Source organism: Macaca fascicularis, chromosome 1 (genome assembly GCF_037993035.2).
Source record: "Macaca fascicularis isolate 582-1 chromosome 1, T2T-MFA8v1.1".
NCBI classification, from domain to species: Eukaryota; Metazoa; Chordata; class Mammalia; order Primates; family Cercopithecidae; genus Macaca; species Macaca fascicularis.
The window spans coordinates 115521124-115535467 of record NC_088375.1 but is presented as its reverse complement, the minus strand read 5'-3'; the positions used below and the strand labels follow the sequence as shown (position 1 = coordinate 115535467).

Sequence of the window (14344 nt, the reverse complement as noted above, 5' to 3'; positions counted from 1 at the left end):
CCACAGGTTTCCCAACCTGAGCTGCAAGGAAAGAAAAACTATAAATTGGATAAAAAGCACAAAGTTCAAAGCAGTAGAGGGGGACGTCTATTTAGTCCACCAGCTGAGGGGGGTGTTGTTTTATATAAGCAAAAACGGAAAGAACACAAGTTGCAAGGTTCAGATAGGCTTGCAGCAGCCCACTCCTCACCTTGAGACCTGATACAATTTATTCCCATTGTCCAGAGCAAAGATTTTGCTCATCACAAAACTTTTCTTATTCTAGGGAAAACTGAGAAGGCTACCATGAGGAATAAATGAAGTTATTAAGAAAATCTCTTCAAATACCAAGGCATATGTGAATGCTTAGCAATATTAATAATAATATCATCATTATCATAATACTATATCATGTAATGATGATATTATAAATATATAACTGCACTGTCAGGAAGGGTGAGAGCATTTTGAGTGCCAGATGAAATGCTGCCTTTGGACCCAGCTTGTTTACCCAAGTGGTGATGCTTTGGTTATTTACAGAGCTCCTGAGTTCTCTTCATTCCAGGAGAATTGGTATAACCCATATCTTGACCTGAGGCCAGATGTGCTATATTCAGTTGAGCTCCCCACTCTGTCCCTGGCCCTGTCACTAAGCAGAGGCCTTGCTCCAGGGCTTTACCTTGCTGCTTCTGCATGGTGGTGAAGTCTTCGAAGGTGAGTGTGCGCACAGGAGGTCTCCAGAATGCATAAGTCTCCATGATGGCTTCAAGTCCAGTTCTGACGAGAGAAAAGCCAGCAAGGGAAGTCATAAATAATCTCAAGAAATGCAATGACTTTTCAAAGATCCAGAGGTAGACTGTTAAACAGGTAATAAAAACATAGGTACTAAGATCTACCACCATCAGGGTAAATTAGGGTGAAAAAAACTCAAGGTACAATGATACTGGACTGCAGGGAGAATAACAAATTAACCCAATTCAGATAATTTGCAAGCAAATCTACAACTATGATGGAATTTTATTCTGACCCTCCTTTAAAGGAGGCTTGGTCTGCAGGGGAAAAAAAAGCATGGTAAGTGTTAAAGGTTAAGGCCACTAAAATCATGAGTACAGTTGTGGAGAAAGTAACATTGACTGTTTCTCTAGCACAGAACAATGTCGTCATCATTACCACAGTGCACTGACACAGCCTGACTGAGGGTCAGCTCCTCACCTGGGGTATGTACAGAATGAATGGAACTGTCAAACTGCTGTGATTTTAATGTCTTCTTAAATCAACAGAGATGAGTAGAGCAACAGAAATAAAAGGAGAGGTAAGCAATGAAATAGAGTTGGGTTTCTGCTGTAGTAAGAAACACCTACCTGAAGATAAAGAAAGGGCTTGGTCTCAGAAATTATGGCTCAGGCAAAAAGACTAATACATTTCTCTAAACATTCATCTGCATTTTAGTAACCTAATAATCAATCTAGTCTTTGGTTATCACAAACTGTCAGAGTTCAGGAAGTATATAGTATTTTACAAGTACATTCCTTTAAGGCTCCTGGTTCATTTTTATTGGAAATTCCATAAATTGGACCATGTGTATACTGTCTTTTTACCCTTCAATTAACTATATCTCTAATACATATGCAAATGTTGATATACATCATTTTCACATGATTATTGAGGTTATCTCAGACATATTCTTGCTGATATCCATACCCTCAAAACAAAATATCAGCTGGGGCTTTGTTTGAAGCTTTGAACACAGCTTCTAATTACTGATTTTTCTTTTTAAAAAAACTGCTTCACTTAACTAAATAGAGGGAGGAGAAGTGTGGGACTTGTGAGAAAGGTGGGAGGAGAATGGGAAAGAGCAGATGGCATAAATCTTTTCATTGCAAAGTCACTGGAAGGTGGGTGGTATGGCATCCCTTCCTGAAATGGATTAGCTTTCCCTTTTGAGATGAAACTTCTGCTGCCTGTGCTTCTTTCTTGGTAATGTATTTCCAGAGTTCTCTTCAGCCTTACATAACAAGAATAAAGACATTTTATTTTAGGTGAGAACAAATATCCTTTACTTAACAACAACTATAGGAAACCCTGAGGTTCTTCTCAGATGAACTGTTGATACGCTGATTGACTCTTTGTGTTGGAAAATTTCCTCTCTGAACAGGCCTCACTTGCACAGTTAACTTTCTAAAGTCTTCCCTGGAATCTTGGAGGCTTTAAATACACCAATGTTGGCAAACCAAACTCTGTATTTTAAGAAGAGGTTCAGACAAGAGAGTGTTGCATGGTGTTTATTAGCTGTTAATCTGTTAGAAGTAGGAATAGGAGACATCTCCACATAGTCACTCTACGTTAATGTTGAATACAGTACATGAAACTATTTGTGGAGAGAAAGAGCCCAGGCAATTAGGGAGTTCAGAATAATAAGGGGATAGGCAGATAAAGCCACACTGAGCTTGGATGGATAGAAGAAATAGATAGGCCAGGCTTAGGTCTTACTGCTTTGTTTTGGAATGTTGGCCACCCACCAGAATATCTTAGGATTCCCTTTAATGGCACAGGAGGCTCACTGAAAATGGCAGGGTCTTTATTGTTCCACCTCCTAGTTCATTCTTCCCAGGAACATGTACTGATGATGAGGACAAAATATTAGCTCAAGGACAAAGAACAGTCCCTTCTCAGTTCATAATAAAGTGCTAGAAGACTATGAAATTGCAATAATATACTGATACATTGCCAAAGTTTTATTTGTTGGGTAAATAGAAAATGAACTTCATTTTCTATCCTAGTTCATTTTGTGCTGCTATAACCTACCATATGCTAGGTAATTTATAAACAATAAAGTTTATTTGGCTCACAGTTCTGGAGGCTGAGAAGTCCAAGAGCATAGTGCTGGCACTTGGTAGGGGCCTTTGTGCTGAGTCATACATGGTGAAAGATGGAACGTCAAGAGAGGGCAAGAGCAAAAGAGAAAGGGTCCAAACTCATTCTTTCATCAGGAACACACTCCTATGTTAATTAGCCATTCATGGGGCACAGCTCTCAGAACTTAATCACCTCTTACAGGTCCCAGCTCTCAACACTGTTGTATTGCAGATTAAGTTTGGAACATATAAACTTGGGGAAACGTGTTCAAACCACAGCAGTTTCATTTTCATAATAGGCAAGAAGACTGTGACAAAAGTGTTAACAGTTTTGTTTTATTTTATTTAAGCGGTTAACTCTATATAGAATAGTGACCATTTATTCATTAATTCAAATCTAAAATCCAACTAAAAGAACTGAGTTGTAAAAGCACAGATTTTAAATCTGGGAAGAATCTTGGATGTCATCTACTATACCTCTTATAATATCATCTTGAATGGTTATCCACCTCTGTTGGTATATATATCCCCAGGAAAATTTTCAGTTTTTTGATAGATCTGATATAACTTTCACCCTCTGGTTCCATTACCAATAAGTAAATAGTAAGAGGACAGGCATTTCCCACAAGGAGTCCACCTGCCACATCCTCAGCAGGAAGACCTTCCTTAGCTAAAGAACATAATGTACAACATGCCACAGATGGACACATATGTAATCCATCCAGGGGTCTGTCACAACAAGGATCAATTTGGTAGTGGAATTGTGTGGGGAGGGTTATGGCTCCCAAAAAAGTAATGGCTAAGACCACACATGCCTAACCATCTTATTAATCCACAGTGGATCTATGTCTCATAAATATATCCTACATAGCATATATATATATAAATTATTCTATAATAGAAATGATCCTATAATATATATTATCCTACGGAGAATAATATTGGTCTCATAAATTTATATTATTGATTTTATTTATGTATTCAGTGTGTATTGCTTTTTAGAAAAATTAATCCTATTCATTTACCATATTCCACCTCTTTTATTTGTCCTCAACCCTATTATGCTTCATTGGATAGATCTAATTATTAGAAGGTACTAGTTCTATAAATCAATATTTGGTGTAGTGCCATGCCAAGATTAAACAATTCACCTCTCTCCACCACTAGTATGTTCGCATCTCAAGGGCTTGGGTCCCATGTTCTTCTATGCCCAGTTTTCTAGCACAGTGCTGGTTACAGGGTAAGATCTCAAATGATATGCATTGAATTAATAAGTAGAGGAATTAATGCTTTGTTGCTGAGTCATTCTTACACCTTAACAAGCATTCACCGTTCTAAGTCTAAAACTTAGGAACACAACTTGGTGTAAAATAAAGTCTCTGAAGACAGAAAAGATCCTCCAGTATTAGAGATTTGAGAATTGTTTCTATAGCTTATTGTGATGGTGCCTTTATTAACTTCAGGCTCAGAGAGGTTTGCATTTTCATTGTATTCTTTCCATTCCAGTCGTAGAACTTCTGAGCTTCAGCAGAGTCTGAGTTCCCTCGCAGGGGCATCTTTTCTTATAAGAGTTCACCCCGCATCTTTTCTTATAAGAGTTCTTGCCAACCACCTATTAACATCTTCAGTCAGTTGGATGTCTAGTCAAAATTTACCCTGTGCTACATATTGTTTATCCATTTGTCATCATTTTACCCTAGTTTTGTAAAATTTTATCTCCAAGTTTTTAAAAGTGAATTCATTGTCTAACAGGTGAAAAAAGCAGTCTTAGGTAATGGTATGCCATTAACGTGTTCCACATGGTGAGCCTCTCAGGTCTGCTGAACACCAGAGACCTGATGTCATCTCTGAGATTTCCAATCAGAGAGAGTCAAATTGGCAAGTGTCCCCCTCTTGCTCATTTTTCCCTGTTAGCTCCAGTGACAACACAGGCCGTATCAAAACCACCTTTGTTCAGTGCTTTGGCTATAATCACCTCTCTGGTTTCCAGACCTCTTCTCTTTAGGCTTTTCAGGCTGCTCACTGGCCAAGCCAACAGAATGTGCTGAAGAGAAGGGGAAAGAGGAAGAAAAGAAAGCAAGCCAAGGACCTCTTTTGCAAATTGATGATGCCTTGAAATCAATTTATTTGGAAAAATAGTCAGACTACAGAAAAAAAAATCCTTCCAACATTTTCAGTTCAAAAAAGATGGCAGGATCATTCCTTCAAAGTTCAACAAATATTTGATAAGTACAATAATTATAATAACTTTCATGACCCTACTTGGTAGCACTCCAATACATATTTCTGCTTTTCATTTGTCTTGAGATAGGAAGTTGCTTTTTAATTTTTCCTTTGTTTATTTTCTCTTTAGTTCTGACTTCTTAATTTTTACTCTTCCCCATACTATTTGCTGGTGACACTGGTAACAAAGGGAACATATGCTATGGGTTGATAAGGTCATTGGTCGTCTCTCAGTGGAAGATAGAAAAAGACTAAGGGAAGCCTACTGAGACAGAGGTCTTGAAGTAATAAAACAGTTATCCAACCAGAAAAAAATACTTATATGCTAAGTTCAGGAAATGTAAAGACAGAAAAGACACAGGGTCTCTACTCTTTACAACTGTCTTGTTTTTTTAAAAAAGGAACAAGATATAAATGACTAGTTTCTGAACTATGCAGTAAATGTTACACTGAAGACACGTATGCCAAGATGCCATGGAGTATTGAGCAATAATCACTTAATACACCTGAAAAACTCAAGGAAGATTCCAAAAAAGGTCAGTTATTTAAGCTTACTATTAAAGAGTACTCAGCCATTTTCCATCTAGAAAAGAGGCAGGAAAAGTTTTTCTAGTAGACTTAACAGTATGTGCAAAGACTTGGAGGTATGCAAGAGAAAGTATGTTTTCAGGACATAGTTCAAGGTGACTGGAGCCTAGGGTACAGAATGGGAGAGGGGCAGTAGACATCATGAACATTTATTCCATGTTAGGTGCTTAGATTTTATCCCATGGGTGGTGCTGTGCCTCTGATCCCCTTTATTTTCCCTTCTAGTATTTGAAAGGATGTATAACTAGAATATACTGTTCCTTCAGATATAATTATCACATCTCAACATTCATAGATTTTCTTGCTTGGTTGAGGTAAGGCCAAACCTTCCATACTTCCTTCTCCTTCACTGGATCTGAAATAGAATTACTCAGATCAAAATATCCAGATTACTCAGGAATTTTATTGTCCAGGGATATTCTAAAAGACCTCCCAGCAGAAGTGTGCAAATTGACTAAAAACCTAACAATCATTCAAAACTTGGCATTAAATAGTACCATAAGCATATCTACATGAGGAAGTAGCTGTCATTAACGTGCCTTGCAATGGCTTGGGAGAACAAGTGTCCGATGGACAGATGCCTGGAGTTGAGTTAAAATTGTTCCTTACCAAGTGATTCCCAACTTGAAAACCCTGTCCTCCCTTGGCATATGAATCAGTAGCAATGGCAGTCCATAAACAGTTTTCACTGACTCAAGAAGTGTAGTAATAACCCATGATCACACAAAGTTGGTTAACTAGAATATTAAGTTTCTTTGCATTTGACTGAAATTGTCTAACTTTAATTCAGTAATGCTAAAATCACATAAGGGACAAATTAGCATCACGGTTAAGAGCACAGGCTCTGGGACTAGATTACCTGGCTTCAAACTGCAACCCTGCTGACTATTAATGCAAACTTGGCCAAGTTATATAACCTCTTCATTTCTAAGTCTGCCTATCTATAAAATGGAGATAGTCATAATACTTCCTCCTGTGATTTAATAAATGCAGACTGATTAAAGACAAAATGTATCAAAACAAGAGAGAAAACATAATGAAAGTTTGAGGACCATTGGTCTAACTCAAGTGAAAGAATTCCAACCATTCTGCTCAGATTGTGACCTATAATAGAAGAATATATTCTTTCTTCACTGAAATCCAAAGTTCTGTCAGCCGTCTGGCTCTGGATTAAATGTGGAGGGAGCTATACAGTACTTAATTCCATTTTTCATTGTCTTCTCAAAGAAACAAAAACGTGTCCCTCAAGTCCCTGTAGGCCTCATTATCTTGCAGAGATTTCAGACTCCAATATGTTGGCCATTAAAAAGACGTCCCTCTGTTCGATGACACCATCCCTGGGCAAAAGCCACATATAACAAAATGATTGCCAATTTTCTCTGGAAAGTTCACACAGCCAGGAGGACAACGGTGGAAAAGGCTCACGACAAGGGAGGGAGAACAAATAAGGCAGAAAAAAATGTTAAGTACTGGCTAAAAGACCACAAGCCAAGGAATATGATAAACAGCTATGGCCTGCATGAAAAGCAGGAGTCCAGCTGGATCATCTGCCAGAATCCAGCACAGGGCCAGCTATCTTGAACTGTAGATGTGGTAGAACCTGATGTAGTGTCCAGCACGTATTGCTTCCTTAGATCTGCTAAATGGAAGAAGGCACCCATGCCAGGGATAACAAAAGGGTATGCAAAATTTGTGGGGGCTGGTAAGATTGCCAGGAAAGAGCAGAAAGAGATTGGCTGGAAAAATATACCCAATGGCTTTAAGGAAACCAAATGAAAATATAGAAATTGAAAGTGAGGTAGACACTTGAGATGTCATGCTGGTTGAATTAAAGACAAGTGGTCAGTTTACTGACTCTAAGCTCACTATATGAGCCTTCAGGAGTGACAGGGAGCCAGAGGTGGACAAAGATCAATTTCTGTTGATGAGCAAGCTATGCCTAGCAGAAGAGAGTTAAATCATTATCTGTAGGCTGTCATTAGCTGGATTTACAAATTCTGAAAGCTAATACCTCATCATGTTCAGTCTTACCATCAGTAAAATGGGAAATGTTGCATTGACATCATCAACTTGGAGATTAAAATGGACAATTTGGACCACAGATACTCTATGAAATAATTATTACTATTGTTTGTATACTTATTATTTGAATGGCTAAAAATAAATATATGACGTTAAACTGTATGAAATTGCTAGCATTTTGCCATTTTTGACCTATAAATACAGTATTTTTTTATGTTTAACTTAACTGATAAAGGTATAGATAAGATTTGAGTTACTTGGTATAATAGAGAACTCTATCAGCAAATTACCAAAGACAAGTTGTTTCAGATTTCAGCAAAAATAAACTGGCCCTGGGATTAATTTCTAGCCGACTTTTCCTTGTCCCTTCTTTTCCTCCTGTTAATATTAGGCACTTTGATTCCTCACCTTACATTCCACCTTCTATTATTGGATGTTGTGAGGAGGGGCTGGCCCTCCAACAGGGGACTCCTATTTGTGCCCAAGAGAGGTGGTTCTTTATAAACATGGCCATGGGACAGCAGCTGCTGAAGAGGTGGTCACGAGAAAGTTCTTTGCTCCCAAATATTTTCTCCACCACCATTAGAGAGAAATTATTTCTCTCAGGTTAAGTATCAACCTCATTAAACATCCTTTTTCAGTGAGCAAATATATCCATTCCCGTAATGCAATGAGTGGCTCCATTTTTAGATCAGCATCCTCTGACATGTTATGTAAAAGGACACTAGGCACCAAGAAGGACTGCCACCAGCCACATTCCCAGCAAACAGCACTGCTGGCTGCAAACACTCTAAGAATATAAGCTCAGACTCAGATGTCTTCTTGTGCCTCATCCTGCAAGCCCTATTGTTTCTTCAGTGGGGGACAATGCATTAAAACTACTTACCCATTTAAAAAAAAAAAAAAAACTTCCTTGTGATACAGAGCCTGCCACTGACTCCTTTGTGATAGGTTCTAAGTTATAGAATTTGAGTGTTCTGGCTCAGGCCTCCAATGGTGGATTTCAAAGAGAAAAACATACCCTCCTAAGAAGTTGTACCAATTCCCTGGGCTAGAGAAGGGCCATTCCACTTGGGCCCTATTGTGAGACCAACAGCAGTGGCTTTGGGGTATCATGCCAGCTGGAAATATCTGGAGGAAACTGTGTCAGATGGGACAGTCCTGCCTGCAGCTGTACTAGATGCAATGGAGGCTAGGAGTAAGGGTAAAACCCAAGGTCACAGACAGGATGAAGGCTCTGTCAGAGGAAATCCCAGAGTCTTTCACTCCATAGCACGTTTAAGACAAGTTCATAGAACCTTTCACTAACCAGACGGACCACAATCTTAATCATCTTATTTTTATGTGTGTGTTTGCTTTGAAGGAAGTCCCTGAGAATTATATAAAATTTCCCAAGCTGACTTGTGCTTTCTGTAAAATCTTGGCAGCCGCCCCATCAAGGACAAAGCTTTCACATCAGATGTGGGACGAAAGATGCAAAGTCTCTTTCCTTCCACTTCTTTGGTTATCTCTTTCATGTGCAGGGTCTTGGCAGTTGTCATGCTCCCTCTAGCTGAGCACGGTGGACTCTCCAGGTATGCGTGCACATGCACTTCCCAGGGGTGCTTCTCGAAAATTAGACCCAGCGCAAAGACTCTTGCCCCTCTTCAGCTTCAGGATCTTTGTCTTCTCCTTGGTGCAGGTTCCCCATTGGGGTGGCCATCCTCAAAGACATAATTTTACCTCTTGGTTCACTACTGCATGGCCTTTCTCAACCAAACTTCATTTTGCTTTAACTCAGTCTCTGGGAACCACTTCTTTTCTGAAGCTCGCAGGCACTGAAAATTGCTAGGTATCCTCCTCCAGGGAGCCAGAAATACACAGACATGCCCCAGCTATCCAGAGCCAGATCAGAGGGCCTCAAGGGTATGTGTCTAATCTGCAGTTAGGCTAAATCAATGTCTTACAGCAGCAGTCAGTCTCTGACTTTCATCAAAATTGTCATTAATTTTTAAGCTAAGCCTGTTTAGAGATTTGCTCTTTCTTCCCTCCTTATGTGGTATTCAAAACTAGCTCCTCACTGCTGCTCTACCTGATTTCCCCCTGGTTGGGATAGGGCTTTCTCTCTCTAATGCTCCTGGTTTTTATATTCTGTGCCACTCATCAACACCTTTTTACTGTTTTGTAGCTAATTGAAAAATTACTATTTTATTCTGTATTCCTGGCACCATGAAAAACAAAAATATAAGAACAGAAACCTGGAATAGGTACAGTCCCAGTCTTCCAGGAGCTTATATTGTAGTAGAGGGGAGAGCCCAGGAACACAGAGCACAAGATCAAAAAGACAAAAAACAAAACAAAAACAAACAAACAAACAAAACTCAAGCTGAGAAAAGCTATTTTTTCCTGAAAATGGTCAAGTGTTACTGTCTCCCCCAGTAGGAGAAGTCTTCCAGAGGCAACCCTGGATATTGTGTCTGAGAGCTATAGGCCTGATAACAGGTGAACACTGCCCCCTCCCACACACACACCCCAAGCCAGATTCAGGCCACACAATTTCTAAGAAATCTAGAAGTAGAAACAACTTAGAAAAAAATAAAAAAAAAAACAATTTCCCTCCCATTGCAGACACAATGCCTGGAAGCAAAATCTGTCAGTGATTTCACTCCAGAAGAAATGGCCATCTGCTATTCTTCCCCACAATGTGAACACACACATACACCCACTCCTCTCTCTCTCTCTCTCTTTCTCTCTCACACACACACACACACACACACACACACACACACAGTCATATACAGGTATACTTATACATGCACACATTCACACACATATTCACACATATATGAATACTTACAATACTTATACAAACACACATAGACACACACACATATACAGGTTTACTTACACACACGCACACTCAACATTCACACACATACACATGCATGCATGCTCCCAGTGAAGACTTCTCATCAGAGGCTTAATTACTTGGTAATGGAAAGTAGCAGTTCCATAAGTCAAGTCTGAAGGGTGGAGCCCTTCCCATGCTTCTCACCTGACACTTCCTAAAGGAGCAGGGAGAACTACAACAGGCTCTAATGACGGTGGCACCACAGGGCTGAAACGTGAACTCACTGGGGCTCCCACTGGGGTCTTACACAGTCCAATGAATATCACCTCTTATTTCACCCAAGCTCAGAATCTATTCTGTGGAAGGCACAGGAGCCTAATGCCATGGAGACCAGAATACCATTTTCACTATAGATAAAGGTATTTGGGGGTTGTGGCATAGGTGAGAAGGCTGAATGACCTGGCTAGAACTCCCCTGAAATAAGCCGATGCCCCAGAAATGTAGGCCTCCTCTGCTAGACTTTCCACATAGTGGAAAGACAGCTGGGAATGTATGTTCTGCAGGTAAGCAGGCAAGAATCTGGGAAGTTCCTTCTTCCAGACTCACCAATCAGATCTGGTTCCCATTTAGAGGAATGAGAAAGTGATGGGGCTAGAAGCCAGGAGGACTTCTCCAAGGATATCCCTGGTTTGTTTTTGTTGTTGTGGTTGTTATCGTTGTTTTCTTCTTTGAGATAGAGTCTCGCTCTGTTGCCCAGGCTGAAGTGCAGTGTCATGATCTCGGCTCACTGCGACCTCCACCTCTCAGGTTCAAGCGATCCTCCTGTCTCAGCACCCTTAGTAGCTGGGATCACAGGCACACACCACCTTGCCCGACTAATTTTTGTATTTTTACTAGAGACAGGGTTTCACCCGGTTGGCCGGGCTGGTCTCAAACTCCTGACCTCAGGTGATCCACCCGCCTCGGCCTCCCAAAGTGCTGGGATTACAGACATGAGCCACCGCACCCAGTCGGATGTCTCTTTACATCAACATATGAAAAATGGGAAGCTAGTATGCTCAGCCACAGGTCCTTCAAGCACTCTTTTCTACACTTCAGAGGACATAGCTGTCAGCCAGGGGGCCACACTCGGATGGTTCTGAGTGTGAGAGGCTTATGGGCTGAGAGAGACTCTCACAGGCATTTGAGGAGAGTGTTGTGGGTGGCTGCGTCCTCCCCATCTTTCTTCTCATTCCTCTTTCTTGAGCCTCTGGATTGTACTAGGATGTATTGAGATTGACAAACCTGAACATGTTTTGGTTTGAGGTTTGGCAAACTCTGTAACTCCAAAGTCTTCCACAAATGTTTTGTGTTCTGCAAAACCAAAAAACATTGGACAAGCACTTTCCCCCCTAATTTTTAAGCCCATGTGTTTTTAAAGGAAATACAATCCGTATGTTTTGGGTACATTTATATGCAACTCATCAACCGTGCTCCTCTGCATGAGTCACTTGATGTCTAAAATGCATGGGGAAGATCTTAGATTTAAAATTTTAAAATTAGAATTTTTTTTTTTTACCACGGAAGGGCAATAGATGAGGTGCTGGATGGAAGGTGGTGAACTGGGTCCTGATTCTGGCGCAGAACCACAAGATCCCAGAAGATTTGCAAATAATTCTCTATATCCTCATCTATCAATATTTCCCACCTGCAAAGTGGCATTAATAATTGTTGCCCTCATCAGATCCTGTGGGTCGTCAGTGAGAATTAAAGTGTGATTATCAGGTAATTTTGAGATATTTAAAGAGAAAAATACAAGGACCCCCTTACTTGCCTTAACAATTTATTTTAATCCAGTTTTCCAGAATGCTAAAGGACAAAAATGGCTTCTATCTTTAGTAATTCATCCTTGCCCCATCATGAGACACATGACTTCAATGTCATAGTTTCATCTGCTAGGGAAAGTCAGGCTGGCTTCCCATTGTCTACTAGGAAAACACTTATTTACACGGAGATAGAAAGTTGATAATGAAGTCACGGGGAGTAGACTACGAAGGCAAACTAAGAATATATAGTTTGTGTTACTTGGAAAAGCAAATGTTCTAGGTGACTTGAATAGTGTTTTTACACAGATTAAGAGGTAGGATTCTGCCTTTTAGAGTTGGGATTCTGTTCTCAATATCTGTTGAAGATAAGCCAAGTGTAAACTGTTAGCATGATAAAGCACAAAGCATTCAGGCTTTGAAGTCAGGCAGAGTCGGCTTTAATACCTGCTCCAGCTTTACTATGTGACAGTAGGAAAACTGCCCAACCTCTCTGAGCCTCAATTGCTTCATTTGTAAAATACAAGTTGTTTTCAAGATTAGAGAAAACATAATTAAAGGTCTGGAACACAGTAAGTTAACTGATAAGATTTCTGATAGTACTTAAAGTAGCCCTCAGATTTTGATGGAACATAATGAAGAATTCCCATGCTATCAGAAAAGAATAAATAAATAATGCAGGGAAATGAGCTAATGAGGATCCATAGTTCTGCTTTCCTGGAGCCCTTAGAGAGAATAGAGCTCATTAGGAAGGACACACACATAACTGTCCACCCTGAACAGTAAGACAGTCACCAGCCTTCAGGCCAGTAGAGGAATGAGGGCCTCAGTACTTGAACTGAGATGTCATCACAATTCCTAGCCAACAGCAAATTCTTCAAGATACAACAGTCTAATTCTCAAAGTTAAAGAGTGGCTCTATTTCCTACAACATAGATCTAATGCTGGTCAACACTCGCTTATCTAGCCTACTTTTCTGTTATAAATCATGCCTCAGCACCTTCATTCTCATGATGCTCAGTCATGTTCCTGTGCAGGGGTCATGCTTTGTAGTCACAGGGCCTCCTTGATGTATCATAGACATGCCTGGCACACATCTGTCTTTGCACTCGCTGTTTCCACTGCCCCAGAGTACATAGCTGGCAGTTTCTTTTGCAACATTCATGGCATCTTATCAGAGACACCATCCCTATTCACCCTGTAAAAATGTCTCCACCTCTCACTCTACCTCTTAATCTGATTTATTTTTCTCCTTCGCATTTATCAACAATTGACCTACATATTTCTTGATGCCTTTGCAGTGCAGACAACAAATGGTCAAAGTACATTCAGATGGCAATTTCCAAGGAATGGGTGACTGCTCATAGGAAAGTACTGATTTAGAAATCAAATTCAACTTTAGAAAAATGAACAAAAACTCTGAAAAACACGGACTCAAATGGGAGAAAAAAAGCAAAGAAAATAAAATATTTCAAGTGCCAAGAATAAAATAAGCAAATACTAAATGCTATTGGAGATACAGAAGGAAGGAAAAAGAAAGAGGTAGTTTAATAACTAACACCAGTAGGCTGGAACCCTTAAGAGAGAGAGAAAGTTGTATCTAGAGCAGAAATTCTTAACTTTAAGACTTTTTTGAAAATCTGAAGAAAGGTATAGACCTCTCTCCAGGAAAAATGTACATCTATTCATCCAAACACAACCTTACCTACAATATCTGAAACTCCTGAAAAATCTATCCATGTACTCCAAGCTAAAGGTCTTAAAAGCCCTTGCATACCATGGCCTGCCTCCAGAAATAGCCTGTCATGAAAGTCCTGCCCCAAAGAATCACCACCAAGACAGGTCTAGGGGCTTCTCTACAAAAGGCCAGTTTCTATTTTTGATCTCCTTATCACTAACAAGGTCTTCAGTTAGCCCACAGTGCAGAACACCTTGGAAAAAAGGCAACAGGAAATGGCTTGCAAGCACATTCTGCTGACCTGGACATGTAAAATAAGCTAATGGGATGGAAGAGGACGGGCCATCTGAAATGAAAGTAATAGGTA

The 14344-nt window shown here is 40.0% G+C and overlaps 1 protein-coding gene across 3 annotated transcripts in view; it reads right to left on the bottom strand.

The window, feature by feature from the left end:
- Positions 1-14344, bottom strand: part of TBX15 (T-box transcription factor 15) — a 106489-nt gene that overhangs the window by 15225 nt on the left and 76920 nt on the right. For all 3 annotated transcript variants that reach the window (XM_005542173.5, XM_065547121.2, XM_065547115.2), the window contains exon 7: positions 659-756. In XM_005542173.5, the coding sequence (XP_005542230.1) occupies positions 659-756 (98 nt within the window). The remainder of the gene's footprint in view (positions 1-658; positions 757-14344) is intronic.